General features: G+C 43.3%; 6 protein-coding genes across 6 annotated transcripts; 4 read left to right on the forward strand and 2 right to left on the reverse strand.

The window, feature by feature from the left end:
- The first annotated feature begins 124 nt into the window (after window positions 1-124).
- LOC131286484 (succinate--CoA ligase [ADP/GDP-forming] subunit alpha, mitochondrial-like) lies at window positions 125-2,423 on the forward strand. Its single transcript, XM_058315445.1, has 4 exons — window positions 125-245; window positions 599-1,044; window positions 1,533-1,817; window positions 1,879-2,423. Exons 1-4 carry the CDS (start codon window positions 206-208, stop codon window positions 2,092-2,094), a joined length of 987 nt encoding a protein of 328 aa, XP_058171428.1. The 5' UTR covers window positions 125-205; the 3' UTR covers window positions 2,095-2,423.
- An 821-nt stretch (window positions 2,424-3,244) lies between these two features.
- Window positions 3,245-4,598, forward strand: LOC131286506 (dihydropteridine reductase). The gene is made up of 3 exons (XM_058315467.1): window positions 3,245-3,449; window positions 3,585-4,105; window positions 4,182-4,598. Exons 1-3 carry the CDS (start codon window positions 3,366-3,368, stop codon window positions 4,279-4,281), a joined length of 705 nt encoding a protein of 234 aa, XP_058171450.1. The 5' UTR covers window positions 3,245-3,365; the 3' UTR covers window positions 4,282-4,598.
- Window positions 4,599-6,102: 1,504 nt separating this feature from the next.
- Window positions 6,103-7,396, reverse strand: LOC131287689 (polycomb group RING finger protein 3). Its single transcript, XM_058316765.1, has 4 exons — window positions 7,167-7,396; window positions 6,815-6,967; window positions 6,431-6,714; window positions 6,103-6,361 (listed from the first exon to the last, which is right to left on the reverse strand). Exons 1-4 carry the CDS (start codon window positions 7,270-7,272, stop codon window positions 6,236-6,238), a joined length of 669 nt encoding a protein of 222 aa, XP_058172748.1. The 5' UTR covers window positions 7,273-7,396; the 3' UTR covers window positions 6,103-6,235.
- Window positions 7,397-8,333: 937 nt separating this feature from the next.
- LOC131286264 (cyclin-J-like protein) lies at window positions 8,334-9,944 on the forward strand. The gene is made up of 3 exons (XM_058315195.1): window positions 8,334-8,592; window positions 8,666-8,846; window positions 8,916-9,944. Exons 1-3 carry the CDS (start codon window positions 8,554-8,556, stop codon window positions 9,707-9,709), a joined length of 1,014 nt encoding a protein of 337 aa, XP_058171178.1. The 5' UTR covers window positions 8,334-8,553; the 3' UTR covers window positions 9,710-9,944.
- On the reverse strand, window positions 9,790-11,244 carry LOC131286263 (threonine aspartase 1). Its single transcript, XM_058315194.1, has 3 exons — window positions 11,118-11,244; window positions 10,120-11,057; window positions 9,790-10,039 (listed from the first exon to the last, which is right to left on the reverse strand). The coding sequence occupies exons 1-3, from the start codon at window positions 11,143-11,145 to the stop codon at window positions 9,959-9,961; spliced, it is 1,047 nt and encodes a 348-aa protein (XP_058171177.1). The 5' UTR covers window positions 11,146-11,244; the 3' UTR covers window positions 9,790-9,958.
- Window positions 11,245-11,828: 584 nt separating this feature from the next.
- Window positions 11,829-13,086, forward strand: LOC131287900 (ADP-ribosylhydrolase ARH3-like). The gene is made up of 3 exons (XM_058316993.1): window positions 11,829-12,007; window positions 12,076-12,755; window positions 12,829-13,086. The coding sequence occupies exons 1-3, from the start codon at window positions 11,863-11,865 to the stop codon at window positions 13,036-13,038; spliced, it is 1,035 nt and encodes a 344-aa protein (XP_058172976.1). The 5' UTR covers window positions 11,829-11,862; the 3' UTR covers window positions 13,039-13,086.
- The last annotated feature ends 3,395 nt before the right edge of the window (window positions 13,087-16,481 follow it).

Genomic DNA, 16,481 nt, shown 5'->3' on the forward strand with positions numbered 1-16,481 from the left:
AATCAAGATATCTACGACTCAAGTTAGGCCTCACGCTATAGTTGTCTCTCTTTATCTATCTGCTATCTCACTCTCGTACGTCACTTGGTCGCTCATTACAATATATTGTATTCACCTTGGGCCATTGCACGATTCGGTCTTGATTGTCCGATTAAAAACGCGACTTCGATACAGTTTGCTCCAGCCGCGTTTTCAATTACGAGTGATGGCTGCCTCAAGTGCACGACTTTTCTCGCGAGTTAAAGGTAAGGTCACCGGGATCCTTTCGCTACTCATGGCTCCATGAAGTGGAAGAATCGGAAAAACAATTGGCAAAATTACATAATCCGTACCAGAGCTTCCCATTGTGTCACGCATCGTCATGCGAAAGACCCGGTTCCAACGCAATGCCAAATCGCCCTTTGGGCCTTGATATTGTTAAATCGGCTCTTGATTAGGTTCGCGATTGAAAGCACTTTGTTGATTATGCATTAAACCAGTTTTTACATCCACGGTTGCCTCTAGTTGTTTGTATGAATTGCTATGCTTTGAAGGATTGCTATGTCAATAGAGTTTTGATCCCTCGTGATTTAATTCTCGGTCATACTTTTTTTTACAGATGGCTTCACCACGAGCATTCGCTTCGCCAGCTACGAATCGACGCGGAAGAACCTGAAGCTCAACTCGAATTCGAAAGTGATATGCCAGGGATTCACAGGCAAGCAGGGCACTTTCCACTCGCAGCAGGCCATCGAATATGGCACGAAGCTCGTCGGAGGAGTGTCCCCTGGCAAGGGTGGCCGGACGCATCTTGACCAGCCCGTGTTCAACACGGTCGCTGAGGCGAAGAAGGCCACCGGTGCGGAAGCCAGCGTCATCTACGTGCCACCACCTGGTGCCGCAAAGGCCATAATGGAAGCGATCGAAGCTGAGATGCCGCTAATCGTGTGCATTACGGAAGGTGTTCCGCAGCACGACATGGTTAAGGTGAAACATGCCCTGCTCGCGCAGGACAAGTCCCGGCTGGTTGGACCCAACTGTCCTGGAATTATTGCTCCCGAGCAAGTAAGTATTGTTCCGGGGGACGGGGTAAAAGTGTAGCTTTTGTTGTGAGTGATTCGCTTGTCGCTTCTTGTGCATTATCACGAGACAAAGTTCAATACACAAGGAACTAGACGGCGTGACCTTTCTTGGGAGATGCGATAAGAAACATTACACGTAAAGAGAAACGAGCTACGATGCATGTAAACAAGATCAGGAGATAATGAATCGATGTGTCCAGTGAAACGCATCCCTACCATTGACGCTTTCCTCTGGTAGAGAAAAGTTTGTTACGTTTGAAGAAATACTGCACGTGAATATTTGAGATCATTTTCAATGCCACATAATGGCGCTGGTACAAACTAAGTAAAATGTCGCCGCTATAAATAGAACGGTTATGCTATGCGGCAATGGCACGAATCGACACATATGGTGGTGCTACGCCCGATTACGTATTACGTGTTTATTTCAGCGGTATTAGATTAGCTAATTCCTCTATCCGGCTTTTGCAGTGCAAGATCGGTATTATGCCCGGTCATATCCACAAGCGTGGTAAGATCGGAGTTGTCTCCCGCTCGGGTACACTGACCTACGAAGCTGTCCACCAGACGACCGAAGTCGGCCTCGGCCAAACACTGTGCGTCGGCATTGGCGGCGATCCGTTCAACGGCACCGATTTCATCGACTGTCTCGAGGTGTTCCTTAAGGATCCGGAAACCAAGGGTATTATCCTTATCGGTGAGATCGGAGGTGTAGCCGAAGAGAATGCTGCCGATTTCCTAATGCAATACAACCAGGTAAAACTAATACCCTTTCACACAACGAATCGATCGATAACACGTATGGCAATATTTTCAGGGAATTAAAGCGAAACCGGTTGTGTCCTTCATTGCTGGTTTGTCGGCCCCTCCTGGTCGTCGTATGGGTCACGCTGGTGCCATCATCTCTGGAGGAAAGGGCGGTGCTCAGGATAAGATCAATGCGCTGGAGAAGGCCGGCGTCATCGTCACGAGAAGCCCAGCCCAGATGGGCAAGGAACTGCTCAAAGAAATGAAGAGATTGGAGCTGGTCTAAAACTCCTTCCGCAAACGCTTGTAAGCCATCCAATGATACTATTCAAAATGACGCGGACACATTCAATGAAAGATAAACCATGGCCGTGCTCATAAAAAAAAGCAAGCGCAAATTGGGCAAATAGATAGTCATCTTGGAAAACATCGTTATATCTCATCGTCGTCGTCGTCCCTGCCAGCGATGTGTTTCGTTAACGGCGGTCAGAATGTTATCATCAACCGAAAATGGATAATACAAATGCGGGGTCCCACGCGTTTGCAGCGCGTTTCGGTAAAACAAAAAACAAGTTTAACGCATTAATAATTTATTTACGTATCCAAACCACTCGACTCGCCGTTTTTTTTTTGTTTTGTATCGCTCTGATTCTTCCGTCTTAACATTCATAATTTGGATAAGCCCATTTTCTGGGACTCAATCCAACAGCTAAATAGCAAAACAAACGTATAAATACACCATGCACCAAGTACTTCACGCTTTTCGTGTCACCGGAAAATGCACCACCTTCGCACACACACACACACCAACACGTGATCATCGATGATCTTCTAAATGTTGTTAGTAGTTATTCCTGATGCACTGTAATGCTATACGTGTTGTTTTAACAACAAAAATGCACCGATTAGTTTGAAAAAAAAAGACACGTATGGAACGACGCCACCAAACAAGACTAAATGTGCAATATAGCGAAGAACTACAATACAGGTGATATGAAATAAATGAATAATGCGTCGCCTTAACCAGTTATCAAATCAAGTGTTACCGAACATTAAATAATCCAACAAAATAAAATTAAACTGCGAACGCTACTTTACCACACGTTGTCTTCCATTCGTGCGGACCATTTCTTATATTTTGAGATTATTTTCTTATCAATAAGCCGTGTTGGGAAAAAAAGAGTAGTTTTTGGTAGTGTAACAACTACATTTGAGGGTATTAATTTCTCAATCACGAGTGTTTCAACGTAATTTCTTCATTTTTCAATCCCGAAGAATCAATCCTAAACTGCACTCGACTTCGTGCCTTTCGAATTTGCTCTCCCAAAACCCGCGCAAGAGAACATTTTAAAGAGCATGAGAGGGTTACGAATCGGTGCTCCAACAGTGCTGGCGATAACCTGTTGAGTCAATTGCTTAGCAACCGTGCTGCGGATCGGTCGTACTTTTTTGCCGTATTACAACAAGTACCCAAGTGTGGTGGGGAGTAGAAAAAATCCCAGCTTCTTCGCAAGTCGAGTGACAGTGACATCTTAGCAGCTTCGAGCAAAAAGAAAAATGGCTTCGGGAAAGATTCTCATCTACGGAGGACGTGGTGCGCTCGGTGCCTCGTGCGTGCAGTTTTTCAAGAAACATAATTGGGTAAGAATCGTTCAACTCTCGTCATTTTCACGTGTCCTTGCTGGAAATCCTTGAAACAGTTCTTCAAGAACTTCGGCCGGTTTACATAAAGGGTGTTTCCGCTTACCTCATTTTTGCTTCATCTCGTAAAACCAGTGGGTTGGTTCGATCGATCTCACCGAGAACGATGCGGCTGATGCCAACATTGTCGTAGACCGGGACGCAGATTGGGTGGCCCAGGAAGCGGCTGTCTTGTCGAAGGTCGAAGCTGTGTTGAAGGGCTCCTCGCTGGATGCGGTTATTTGCGTAGCCGGCGGATGGGCGGGCGGTAACGCAAAGAAGGATCTGGCCAAGAATGCCGACCTGATGTGGAAGCAGTCGGTCTGGTCGTCGGCCATTTCGGCCACGGTTGGAGCAAACCACCTGAAGCCGGGTGGACTACTCGTCCTGACCGGAGCGAACCCGGCACTCGAAGGCACACCCGGTATGATTGGGTACGGAATGGCCAAGGCGGCCGTGCATCAACTTACGAAGAGCTTGGCCGGCGAGAAATCGGGCCTGCCGGAAGACTCGCTAGTCGTGTCCATCCTCCCAGTCACACTGGACACACCGATGAATCGCAAGTGGATGCCGGATGCGGATACATCCACCTGGACACCGTTGGAGTTTCTGGCAGAGTAAGTAAAATTTGTGATTAATTAAAGCGTGCCGGTAGCGTTTACCTTCAACTTCCCTTTTCCTCCCCGACAACAGGCTGTTCCACAAGTGGACCAAGGGCGAGGAACGTCCGGCTAACGGCAGTCTAGTGAAGCTTATTACCAAAGATTCGAAAACGGAGCTGGTAATCGTTTAGACGGTGCACAGTTTCGCTGCCGAAAGTGCACCACTCGTATCCCGTCCCGAATCTCATCGGTAATTGTACGCTCTCTGTTTCATCCTTCTTTTTATGTTGCATTCCGCGATGGGTAAATATTGGGTGGTGGTGCGCTTTACTGAAAACATTCCAGAAACCTTGAATACGGCAACCGGTTGCGAAACTTCTTGAACTTCGCTGCGGCGCGGTGGCGTTCTGCATCATAATTTGTTGAAAATTGTTAGCCCACTAAGGTGAACACACACACACATGTCCATCGAAGTAAGAATAATAATAAAAAATACTGTTAACAATAATCAACTCGTCGAACTTTTCTATTTTTTCCCATCATATTGTCAGAAATGCATTTAAAATGCATTCTTAAACAATGCACCTGTCTATGGAATGCTATGGAAGTGTGATGTGGCCTCGTGCCGGCTACAAGGCATACTTCGTGAGGTATACGAGAGCTCGAGTCATGTCGAACCTTGACTTTGGTACACGATCTCTCAACAGACTTCTGCTACAGGCACTGTGCTGTATCTTTTCCACACGCGCCTTCGCGTTGGCCTACTTTTGTGTCTGGCTCTGCCTCATTCTCACAGCGTGACGGTCGTTTGGTGAAGGGTGTTTTGCGGATGAAATTGATTTCTAACCAACCGAAAACTGATCACCATGCAATAACCTTCCAACGGTTAGCCGAAGAAAAGGAGCAGTAGTTTCGGTATAAACTTACTCAAGGTACCTCAGAGCTGTCCTCGAACCGGTTTAATGATAGACGGTAGGCGAATATCGGAAGTAAAACTTGTTACTGGTTGTGGGCATTCTAGCCGAATGCTTGATACAGGAATCACCAGTTTGTCAACTTAGTCATTGGTAATGGCTTATGACTTGCCTTTATGATTTATTGCTACCCTTTTAGAATAAACGAGGAACTAGAATGGAGCGTTGGGAAGTCTTTGGGGGATTATCTAGGTTCGGAAAAATTCAATCTCATCGGGTCAACGAAGCTGTCTGGCGTTCTAATTATGTCGAACAATTTTCCTACCGATGCTTGTCATAAACCTTTCAAATCGTTAATTGTGAGTATCACAATTAGACACGCTATGTTTCACCCGATAAGCCTTTGAGTAGATAAGAACAACTTCAATTTAGGAAATCAATCACGATGGTCAATGATTCTAGGCGCTAAAGGTTTGTAAAGCTGAGAATAAGATTGTAGATGTCATGAAACACGTGCATAGTTATTAAACAATTTCAAACATATTAATGTTATGTTTTTTATCATATAAATTTATTTTAATACTTATACAGATCATCTTTCTACATTAATGCTTGGGTGACCTTTTCCTTCTTCATGTCACCTTTTCATAAATTGAGAATTATTAGACACTCTAGCATGATGCTAAGTGTCTCATTTTTGCTACACATTTGTTCCATTCTGTCGGCACTGTACGGCACTGGCTTCCTTTTTGAAACTTCCACGAACATCCATCATAACATATTCTGGATGCCAGAAGTGCCCATTCAATATATACATCGGTTCGGTTAAATAACTCATAAACATTTATATCTATAGCAAAAAAGCTTTTCTAGTCCTCGCTTTCTCTCTCTCTCTTTCCCTTTGCCTTCTGAAAAATGTGATCTATTTGTTCCTTCATGTGTTTGTTCTGCATAACGGAAGAGCGATTAACCAAATCCACCATCCGTGGTCCCCCGCCGTGCCTGCTTAAAACCTTCCTGATATCACCAAGCTAGTGCACACTAGTTCCCAACTGACCGAATTGAAAAGGTGCACTTCTTCCACGGTACACACATTATCTACACGACACCTCCTGCTTACTGTACGAATTGCAACATCGAGAACGGGCCAAAGAATCGTATCTAAAATAGATACTGATTCCAACCCCTTTCCTTCCAATTGGCCTCCTCAAAGTACCAGCACCAACAACGTTTAGATGTCCACACGGGGGCGAAATTGCAATCGCAATGGAGGATCTTTAAAGCGCCACCGTGTCACGTACACGAATTTCAGCGTGTGGTCTTTCCCCAACAGCTCATCATTGCACAGGATGTCGATCTGGAGACAAGAACATGGAATATAGTTGTGAGTGGAAGAAGGGCTCACTAGAGTGATATGAAAACTTACATCTTTGTATCGGTCAATACCGTTCAGTACTTTTTTGGCGAGGAATTTCTTCAGATGCGTAATCGTGGCTTGCGAACTACACCGTATGAACCGCCTCTTCAAGTTACGCAGCTTGTCGCTCATGCACTCGAGGCACACATTGACCTGCTCGTCCTGCCGGTGGTAGTCCGCTTCCTGGTGCGCTTGTTCGTTGGCCTTATCATCACTTTCGTGCACTTGGGGCATGTCCTTTGGACAAGGAATGCCCCGGGATTTGTAAAACTCTCGCTCGCGTTGCATTTCATCTAAAATAGATTTGGAAAGGTGACGTTACCACGAGTTGACGTGAGGTGCGCCCACAGGTTGCTTTCTCTTTCTCTGGAAGCACTCGAGTTTTTTACTCACTTTCCATAAGATTTGGAACCAATTTATACACGATATCCTGCATTGTTCGGTCGAAGCTGATGTACTGCAGCGGATGGCTCTGGTGGATGACATTTTCACACGTCGGGCAAGTGTTATTTTCCTCCAAATGTTTCACTAGGCAGCTCTTGCAAACTGAAACAGAATCATTAAAGGGAAAATGGTTGCATCAGTAGACGATTGTGGATAGGGAAGTTAACCGCAACTTCCGGAGTAAGTAGGGCACTGAAGCTGGAAGACCAGGGTAGACAGTATGATGCGTATCACGCCCTCACGGCCTGTGCAGGGCCGACCGTTTTGCGAAACAGGAATCGCACGGAACAGGCAGACTTACACGTATGTAAACACTCCGTGACAGTTGTTGCATCGATGAAATATCCACGGCAAATTTCGCAGGTGATGTGTTCGTTTAGCGTTTTCAGTTTTATCTTTCTCTCCATGGTCGCGGAAGGCGCCGGGCAAGCCAGTCCCGGGACAACACGATCCGAGGTTTACAGGATAACAGGAACCTCTGTTTTTTGTTGATTTTGAGCCCGACGAGAAGTACACACAATTTCTTTCCGTCGTCGCATCGACTAGTGTTGGCAGAATCGAGAGTAGATCCCTTGACGGATGCTAAGGGATTGGATCTCTCTTGACGGATGTGGATCATACAGGCTGGCTCCGGGTTTCGCTACCAAATGGGAATTATAGAAGTGACCTAAAGCAAAGCGGAAATAAGCGACTTATCAGTTGCGATTCGATAGGCATTCAGATAAGCATTATCGATTCCCAGCCGAGCATTGATTGGTTTACATCGTCTCGCGACTATTTGATAGATTAGGATTCGGATTTGGAAAGTCGATCCCTAGTAGGGAATCGAATTACCCATCACTAGAATGAAGTTGACAGCGATACTTGTCAGCAACAAACTTAAAACACCTTGGTCACAATTTGAAATGACGGTTAAAATCGCCGATTTGTTATTAACTTACTTGCTATTGCCCTACGCCGAGAGTAACAAAAGATCCCTCAAATGAAAGGTCTTTTTAAGGCAAATAACTTTGTATGAGAAAGGTTTTTTCATACAACATAATTTTAGAGACAAAGTGCTTCACAGCTCTTTTGCTCGCACCGTTCCGGGAAAGGGAATCATGAACCCAGCTCAATTAATAATTAAAAGTTTCACTTTGAGCGCGATATTTCGAAATGTCTGTAAATTAAAATAATCTAAGAATACGAAAATTAGTTAAACATTTAATGTAGTAAATTATATGCATAATTCATTTCTATTTATGGTCGAAAAGTAAAAAGTCGTAGGACCATTCAACGATATCTGATCCGTTTTTATAACATGGGTATTAATTTAATTTTAGTAATTTTATCTTATTTAGGCAAATAAACTCTTCCAATGTAAATGCATCTTGGTTAGTAAGTAAGCAGAGTTCTTCCTACTTTATTTTATAACACCCTTTTTAGTTGATGTTTCAGAACAAAAGAACAAAAAGCTGCCGGCGGTTGCATTGTTCTCGTTCTCGGTACTGCTGTCGATTCGTAACGTCTGTCCGTGTGTTGTGTTTAGCAAATTGATATTTAGTATTTGAGAAGATTTCAGAAAACGACATGTGTTTTTGAGTCCGTTTGTTTCCTTCTTAAATTACCTATTATCGGCCGTAGACTTCATACCGGAAAGCAATCCGTTGATACAACAAAAACTTGCTCATTAAACTTAAACCAGAAAGATGGATGCCTTAAGCGGTTGCCCTTCGGAAAATCCCTGTGTAAGTGCGCAGAAGTGTTTGGGAAGTTTGCATCGCATTATTCTAGGAAAAACATTTTTGGCAACCATTTTAGTGCAACAAGTCTCTCTGTACGGAATATGACTACGATATTCTAGACAATTTGAAGGAAAACGAAATCTATCGATGGAAAGTGAATCTCGGACCGTCCCTCCATGAAAGCCGCAATGCAATGGTCGAAATGATTCGTAACCTTGCCGAGGAACATGCCTACCGGCGAACAACTGTTCATTTGGGTAAAATAAGACCATTCTAAACAATTATTCAATCAAAAGAGCTTCATGTTTGTCTCTTTTTTGTTTCAGCAATCTATATGTTTGATGTGTTTATGAGCCACCATGCTGCAGTAGCAGAAAGATTGAACCTTGTTGCCCTAACATGTTTTTATGTCGCATGTAAAATAGAGGAAAACGAACCCTGCATTCCGTCGACCAAAACTTTATGTAGCTTTGTTGAGGACTCCCTCACGCCCGGAGATTTCATCGCGTTCGAAGTGATTATATTGAACTTTTTCAATTGGTACGTAACCATTCCAACCGCGGCTACCTTTTTGGACTTTTTCGCTATGCACAGTCTCCAAATGGATGACTTCATTACGCCGTCCTCAGCGGCGGAAATGAGTGAAGCTTCGTTTGCTAGATTTAAGCGTGAAATTATCGAATCGAGTTTGGAGTATCTGGATGTTACGCTGGGCCATCCTAAAATGAGCAATGTTAAGCCATCCATTCTGGCAGCGGCTTGCGTCGCGGCAGCCCGTTGCCTCACGCCGAATGTGCGAGCCTGGAACAACCACCTGACCAGTGTAACCGGGTACAACTATCAGCAGATTCATGGCATCTGTAGCGTGCTGGTGTTCGACTTGAAACCGCTATCAACATCACCCGCCTTGAAAGTATCTACACGTAAACGCTCCGTGACTGATTCAGGATATCGGTCCAAATCGGAGGATGACTCGAACACGAGCGATGACGATAGCTGCTCAAGTTGCAGCACATGCAGCAGCGTCGAATGCGCCAGTGAAGCTTCTTCAAGCTCTTCTAGCAGCGAATCCGGGGAAACTTGTGCTAAAAGACAAAAAGTAAGTTACGATTTGAAATAGGGACTGTTGCCCCCTTCGACAGGATCGTTGGTAGTCCCACCTTTTTTCTTCTTATACGTTATATTCATTCTGTATTCTGTATTGTTATTTAATTGAACACTTAGCCATAGGGCTCTATACATGAAATATCGGAAGGTAGTAGAGCGTAACGTCTATCTATGCGAACCACAAGTCCGAATACGATCGAGGAAAGATTGTAGCGCAATTGAATAGCAGTTAAATATTTGGCCCTAGACTTGGCTCAACCCCTCAGATCAGTTTGAAATGATGCCCATTTATGACTGGTTTCGTTCCACAGGTTAGGTTCTGCGGTAGTTTAGAAAATACAAACTGTGAGCGAAAGATGGGAGAAAGAGAGCGGTTAGCAAATACAATTGAATACATCATTTGAACTGGATAATTATACGTACTTTAGGTTTTTTCTGTTTCGTCGACATAAACCCGATACACATGGAATTGGTCGTATGTGCCCATAGCAAATCTCCGTCCCCGCTGGCAGTGTTGTAGATGATCGACAGTGAACCAGCGTGAATCGCTTTCTGCTTCGATAGGAACGGTGACTCTAGGAGCTTCTTTTTGTACGTTAAATGTTGCGAGGTGATGGGGCAGTTGCAGCCTATCAGGTCGTCGACCAATTCCTTGGCAAACAGTGTTTTCATTAGGTACTCTCCGTTGCCAGTGGTGCAGGATGCCGCCGACATGCTGGAGCTTTCGTCCATCATCGCCCAACACCCGGCACCGTACGTTGCAGCCTGGCCCACTCTTCCACTTAGCTTCAGCATCAGCCCACCGGAGCTGCACCCGGCTACTATCGATCCTTCGGCATCGACGCAAACGGCACCGACCGTGTCCAGGGGGGACAGTTTGGCCCGATTGATTTCCTCGTACTGCATTATTTGTGCCCTGTAATGGTCATACTTTTTTGCCGCCTTCCCAGAAATCATATGCTCCGCGGGGACTAGCTGAAGGCCAATCTCGCGTGCATATGCCGATGCACCCTGGCCAGCCAGCACCATCGGTGGTATTCGGCCGAAGCTGAGCAGCTTTGATTGTCGCTCGCAGAGGTTCCTTGCCAGACTGATTGGATTCTTCACATCGGTCACACTCGTACACGCACCGAACTGCAACGAAGCTCCGTCCATGATGCAGGCATCACATTCCACCTGTCGGTCCCAGTTCAGATTCGACCCAATGCCCGCATTGGTGGCGGTAGAGTTTTCCAGTATGACGATAGCCCTTTCGCACGCATCCAATGCGCTGCCGCCAGCGTACAGCACATTGACCGATTGATTACATGCCTCTCGGCAGACGTTCTGGTACAGTGTTTCATCCAAGAAATTCCCAGCCCCTGATGAAGATTGAAAGGAATTACTTGTCGTTCGCTCAACACCATAATCTTTTAGCCTACCCGTATGGACAGCCACAAAACCAGTCATTGTTTTTAGCCCACTGCACTTGGTTACATTTGGGAAGAAGATTACAGTTCGGTTAATCGATTTCAGGCTATATTTGCAAATCCTGCCAAACAACAGCGGTATCCGTTTTGAGGGCAAAGTAAATTGTTTGTTTATGTCTCATGTCCAACGTCTGTAGAAGAGGCAGGGTTTCATCTCGTTTGTTTGGCTCCGCCATTGATTTGACAGTAGCATTTTAAATAGTTCAACAACAATGTTGCTTTAATTTTGCTTATCCAATCGAAAAGGGGTTCCTGGGGTAAAACGCACCGCTTTAGGAAAACTATTTAGTTTACAACGAGCTTTTTCAGCCACTATTCACTATTCGAATCCACACCGTCGAGGTGTTGAGCCCCATCGCTCATGGGCCGATTTTCTATTATTTCCTATTATTACCTTAACAACATATATATTTTCAAACAAAAGATAACTTTTTGGTATAGTAACCTGTCTTTCTGGCGCGATGATTGAACGATGTAACAGTTTAAGTTTCCGATGCACTTTTAAAATCTCTAAATACCTGGTGAAAAAACATTGCTTTGACATTTCACTACAGTTTTTCCACCGGAATCGTATCAGCTGGTTTGTTTGTTTACTTGTACTTGCTTTTCGGCTCGATGTAACTAGTACGCCGGGAAAATTCATGTTGCGTAGCAGTCGAAAGTGTTAAATAGTTACATAGTGAATACACAATTTGAAATGTTAGCGAAATTTCGGGGCACCCTGCTTGGGGCACTCGTGGGCGATTGCTGCGGAGCTCCATTCGAAGGTCAACTGATGGACAGTGGTTCAAAATTGATCTTGAGAAAAAATTTGGACAAATTGGAAGGGCCTGCTTTCAAAGGTTTGCGGTTGATAATGGGTAGAAAAATATGCGATTACGCCTTCAATATGGCTTTTTTCCCTGTTTAGCACCTTACAAAAAGTATACTGACGATACGGCGATGACCTTGCAAGTCACCAAGACGCTACTCGACCCGAATGGATTCTCCCAGAAGCTGTTGGCAAAGAATTTCGTCGTCGAATTCTTCAAGGAATCCAACCGAGGTTATGGGGCCGCTATCGGAGAAGTTTTCCGAAAGCTTCGACTGACCAAAGTGTCCGACCCGACGGGTCCCGCAATGGCACAATTTAACGGCAGTGGATCATATGGAAACGGTGCAGCCATGAGGGTTTCGCCGGTTGCGCTGTACTGTGTCAACAAAAGTGTGTCCGACCTGGTTAAGTTGGTAACGGACACGGCTACGGTTACGCATACGAATGTGCTCGGGGTGAATGGCGCTGTTCTGCAAGCTTTAGCCATCCGGCAGAGTTTATTACTGAAACCTGATGAGCCATTCTGTTGGAAAGCGTATCTTGAGGCGCTCAAAAAAGACATAGTCGAGGTGGAAAAGGAAAACGATCCCGATCTAGATGCGAACCCCAATGCGTATGAAATGCAACTGAAGAACATGGAAAAACTGTTGGACAATACCGTCGAGGCATCCGATGAGAATGTTTTGAATCTCTTGGGACACAGTGTGGCGGCTTTATACTCCGTCCCAACCGCCATCTATTGCTTTTTACGACACACGAAAGCAACTGCGGACGACGTAAGTTGTGTATACATTTTCCGTTGAAAAATTCTTTTTTAAATATATCGTCAAAATTGGCTTTTATTTCCAGCCGACCGGAAAAGCTTTTCGCCACACGCTAGAGTACGCCATTTCACTCGGTGGCGATTGTGACACAATCGGGAGTATGGCATGTGCGATAAGTGGAGCTTATTATGGAGATTCCGTTATCTCACCAGCATTGCTGAAACACTGCGAAAGTGCCGACAATATCAGTGCTCTCGCAGAACAATTGTACAAGGTAGTCGAATCAAAATCGTAATCTCTGCTGGAGAATGTTTGAAGTCGGCTCGGTCACAAAATGTAGGTATAATTGCGAAATAAATAGATCAGAAGGACAAGTTTTGCTTCTCAATATGTAGCATTCGCCACACTTTTCGTTGGGTGAATTTAAACTGAAAGATAGTTTTTTAATTATATAATTTTAGTCATTCTCTTTAACATTCCTATTACTCATTCGGCGTTCTTGTAAGTGACGTTGGGAAAATTAAAAACAATTCTTTTTATTATCAATGTTAGATTTATTCTCTTTTTTTTCTCATTTGTTTTGTGAAATTGAATGTTTAATGTTCAGCCCGCGTTTGTTAAATCGTAGAATCAACATATGTATAACCGTATTATTAGTTGTTGCGTCCACGTAGAGTCATTTCTTCTTTTGTGTCCTTGGACATGTCCGGTAGCTAACCCTCCATCGATCTGTTCCTCTTTTTCAATAAGCATTATTGTTTCGTGGAGCATCATTAACTATTCGAAAACTTTTATAACTTTCGATACACAATCTCCCTTTTGTTTATTTCTACGCCCATATGAGTTGCTAGCTTTTTTTTCAATATGTAGCTGAAAGTGTAAATTTTGGATTTGTTTGTGTGTAGTTTGTGTTTGGTTCGGGAATATCTGCCTATTTAAAACGCCACTTGTACAGCACATGTCCTGCATGTATACAGCAAGCATGTTCGGATCTAATTGTTCGTGAAACGGTGTGTAATGGGGAACGGTTGCCCGTCTAATTAGGGTGGTATGTACGCGTGTAACGATTTATTCTGTGTAAAGTTTTCGGTGCATTGCTTCCTTTCCTCCAATCAATTGTGCATGCTCTACGTCTTTACTTATCGTTTCGAGTTTCGTTTTTGCCCGTAAAAATTAATTCTTTTAGTTGGTTTTTGTTTTTGTTTCTTTTTTATTATTAAAAAATGTCTTCACACACCGCTTCGGTAAGATTATTTACTACTAGTGTTACTGTGTCCTTTCCCTATTGTTACTTGTTTTCATTATCATTATTACTTTATCATTATGTTGCTCATTATTACTTTGTATTAAGTTATTTTCATTTATTTTATTAGTTTAATTATTTATTTTACTTTTTCTTTGTTACTGTGCCGTTACGCAGGGGTGTTTTCGACTGTTTTGTCCAGTTTTCTCTTGTAGCTGTTTTCTCTTGCTGTCGACTGGCTGCGTAGTTTGCTCCATGTATATATAAATATTCGTACAAATCTCAGATTGACACATATAAACATCAAGAATAAACTGTGTTAGATTTTCTTTTTTTTTTGTCAATTCCGTGTAACGCTAAACGTTATGTTGTATGTGAATGGTTGAGGGAGGGGGGAGGTGGGGAATTGGGTTATGCGTTCAGACGTTGTATGCTTTATTTATTTATTTGTTAAATGTATATCCCAATGAACGTATATCTACCGTGGGGTCGGGGATATGGTTTCGTGTTGTTTCGCGTGCAGCGCGTATGTGTGAGTGTTGTGTGAGTTTGGAAGGGATCTATTGTTTAACAGTACTTTGCTCTATTATCGCCAGCAACTTGCGAATAAATTACTTTCAAGTTTTCTCGTTTTCATTAAATGAAAGTAAAGCGCATTAGTTATTTTGTTTACGTTTAACTTCTATATTTCTTTACTCGTTTGTGTTTGTTTCTTTGTTTTTTTTGTAAGATTTGATTAATGTTTGCTTATGTTCGCATTGAATAACAAGTTAAAAAGAGAACACTCTATCAACATGGCGACGTTGGCGTTTGGGGGGAAGGGGGGGAAGAAACAGAGCTGCTACGACTGCTGCTGAAGTTATAGTTTATGCTGTTTGCAAAATACATTTTAAAACCTAAGCACTGTTTAAACTTCAACTACTTATATTTGTTTGCTCTAGCCAGAACCCGGTTTGCAATACCTTTATATTGGCCGTTTCCATTCTGTGTGTATAGTGTATTGTTTGTTTGGTTGGTTGTTTCTGTTGTGGATATGTAGGTTACATTCCGTTTTCCAGCTTTAGAAGATATTTGTTAAATTTTTCCTCTTTATGATGTCAATGTGTTTGGGTGGTTTATTGTTCTATATCTGCTGTGTGGAGTCTGTTTGTGAGTATAGATTTATTTGATTGTTTTTGTTCCATTCCCGCTTTGGGTATATGATACAAGAGCCAGAGAGCCGTTGGTTGATATCTTCGTCACTGTGCCGTGTCTATTTGCCAGCATCCAACCTCCATCAACAGAGGGTTGACTAATTTTATAATTTTTTTAAATTGTCATACATTCGTGTATTTTTGGAAGTGTGTAAAGTGTGGTCTTTTTCGTAAGAATATGTGTGGTACAGGTGTTTTGTTCATTTGGAAGGTGTATATAAAATATAATATATATATACTTTCTTTTCCCCCTAATCATCCTCGGTCAATGTATCTAGTTAGGAGGTCGAAAGAATAGGTTAATCTGATAGTTCAAAAATGTATATCCAATTTAAACTTTCTTTCTTTTTATTATCACATAGTTTGTTGCTCTTTGCTCTTCCGTGCGTCCGTCCGCGCCCTGTCCTATCGTTCCATCGGTGCGTTTCCTTTTCGCTAGTTTTTTTTTTTAGTAATATTCGTTCGGCTAGCAATTACACCCTTTTGCACTGGTTCCATCAATATCAATATCAATTTCTCGCCTGCAAGCTCCCTGAGCTTGCCTACTGCTCACTAGTCAGTAATACTAACTTGTTTCATTTAGCTCGCCCTATCTTTCAACTTGTTTCTTTTGGTTTTTATTTTTTATTTCTTTGTTTTGCATACCTTATACTTTGGTAGGGCTAAAGTAGATTTATTGAACTCGTCGCCATAGTAACGTCGTCGCCATAGTAAGTGTCCAATGAATGAAGTGTGCGTGAGTTTGTGAGTGTGTGTGTGTGTGTGTGTGTGTGTGTGTGTGTGTGTGTGTGTATGCGTATGTGTGTGTGTTTGTACGGGACGCAGCATAAAATGTCCGTCTGATCAACGTTCTTCCTTAACGCGTATGAATTTATCTATCATGTAAACTGCTTATTCGACCGTAGTAAACTCTACTTCCAGAAGGTGGTGAGTGTGATTGATTGAAATGATTAGAATGTACTATCGGGTGGCTATTGTTGCTATACTATAATGAGTTAATTGCTATCCTTTTCCCCGCACGTGTCAATTTTGTTTCGGCTGCTGTTTGAAACGGGTTCGAAGGAATAGACGGGCTCGAGAGTTGGGAACCAATGGAATCACAGAGTGAATCACGGGAGGCCAACGGGGGGCTTGGGGTGTCACAAGGGCACAAGGAAATTTCCGGGTTTGCCGCTAGAAATAGAGGGCACACACACACATCCTCTAGGGGAGCTTTCAAAAGTCCTAGTGTTTGAAGCCTTGGGATATTGGAGCCCTCCGTTTCCGGACCATTTGATACATTTCGAAGCGTAGAAGCCTTTA

This window comes from Anopheles ziemanni, chromosome 3 (assembly GCF_943734765.1).
Source record: "Anopheles ziemanni chromosome 3, idAnoZiCoDA_A2_x.2, whole genome shotgun sequence".
Classification (NCBI taxonomy): Eukaryota; Metazoa; Arthropoda; class Insecta; order Diptera; family Culicidae; genus Anopheles; species Anopheles ziemanni.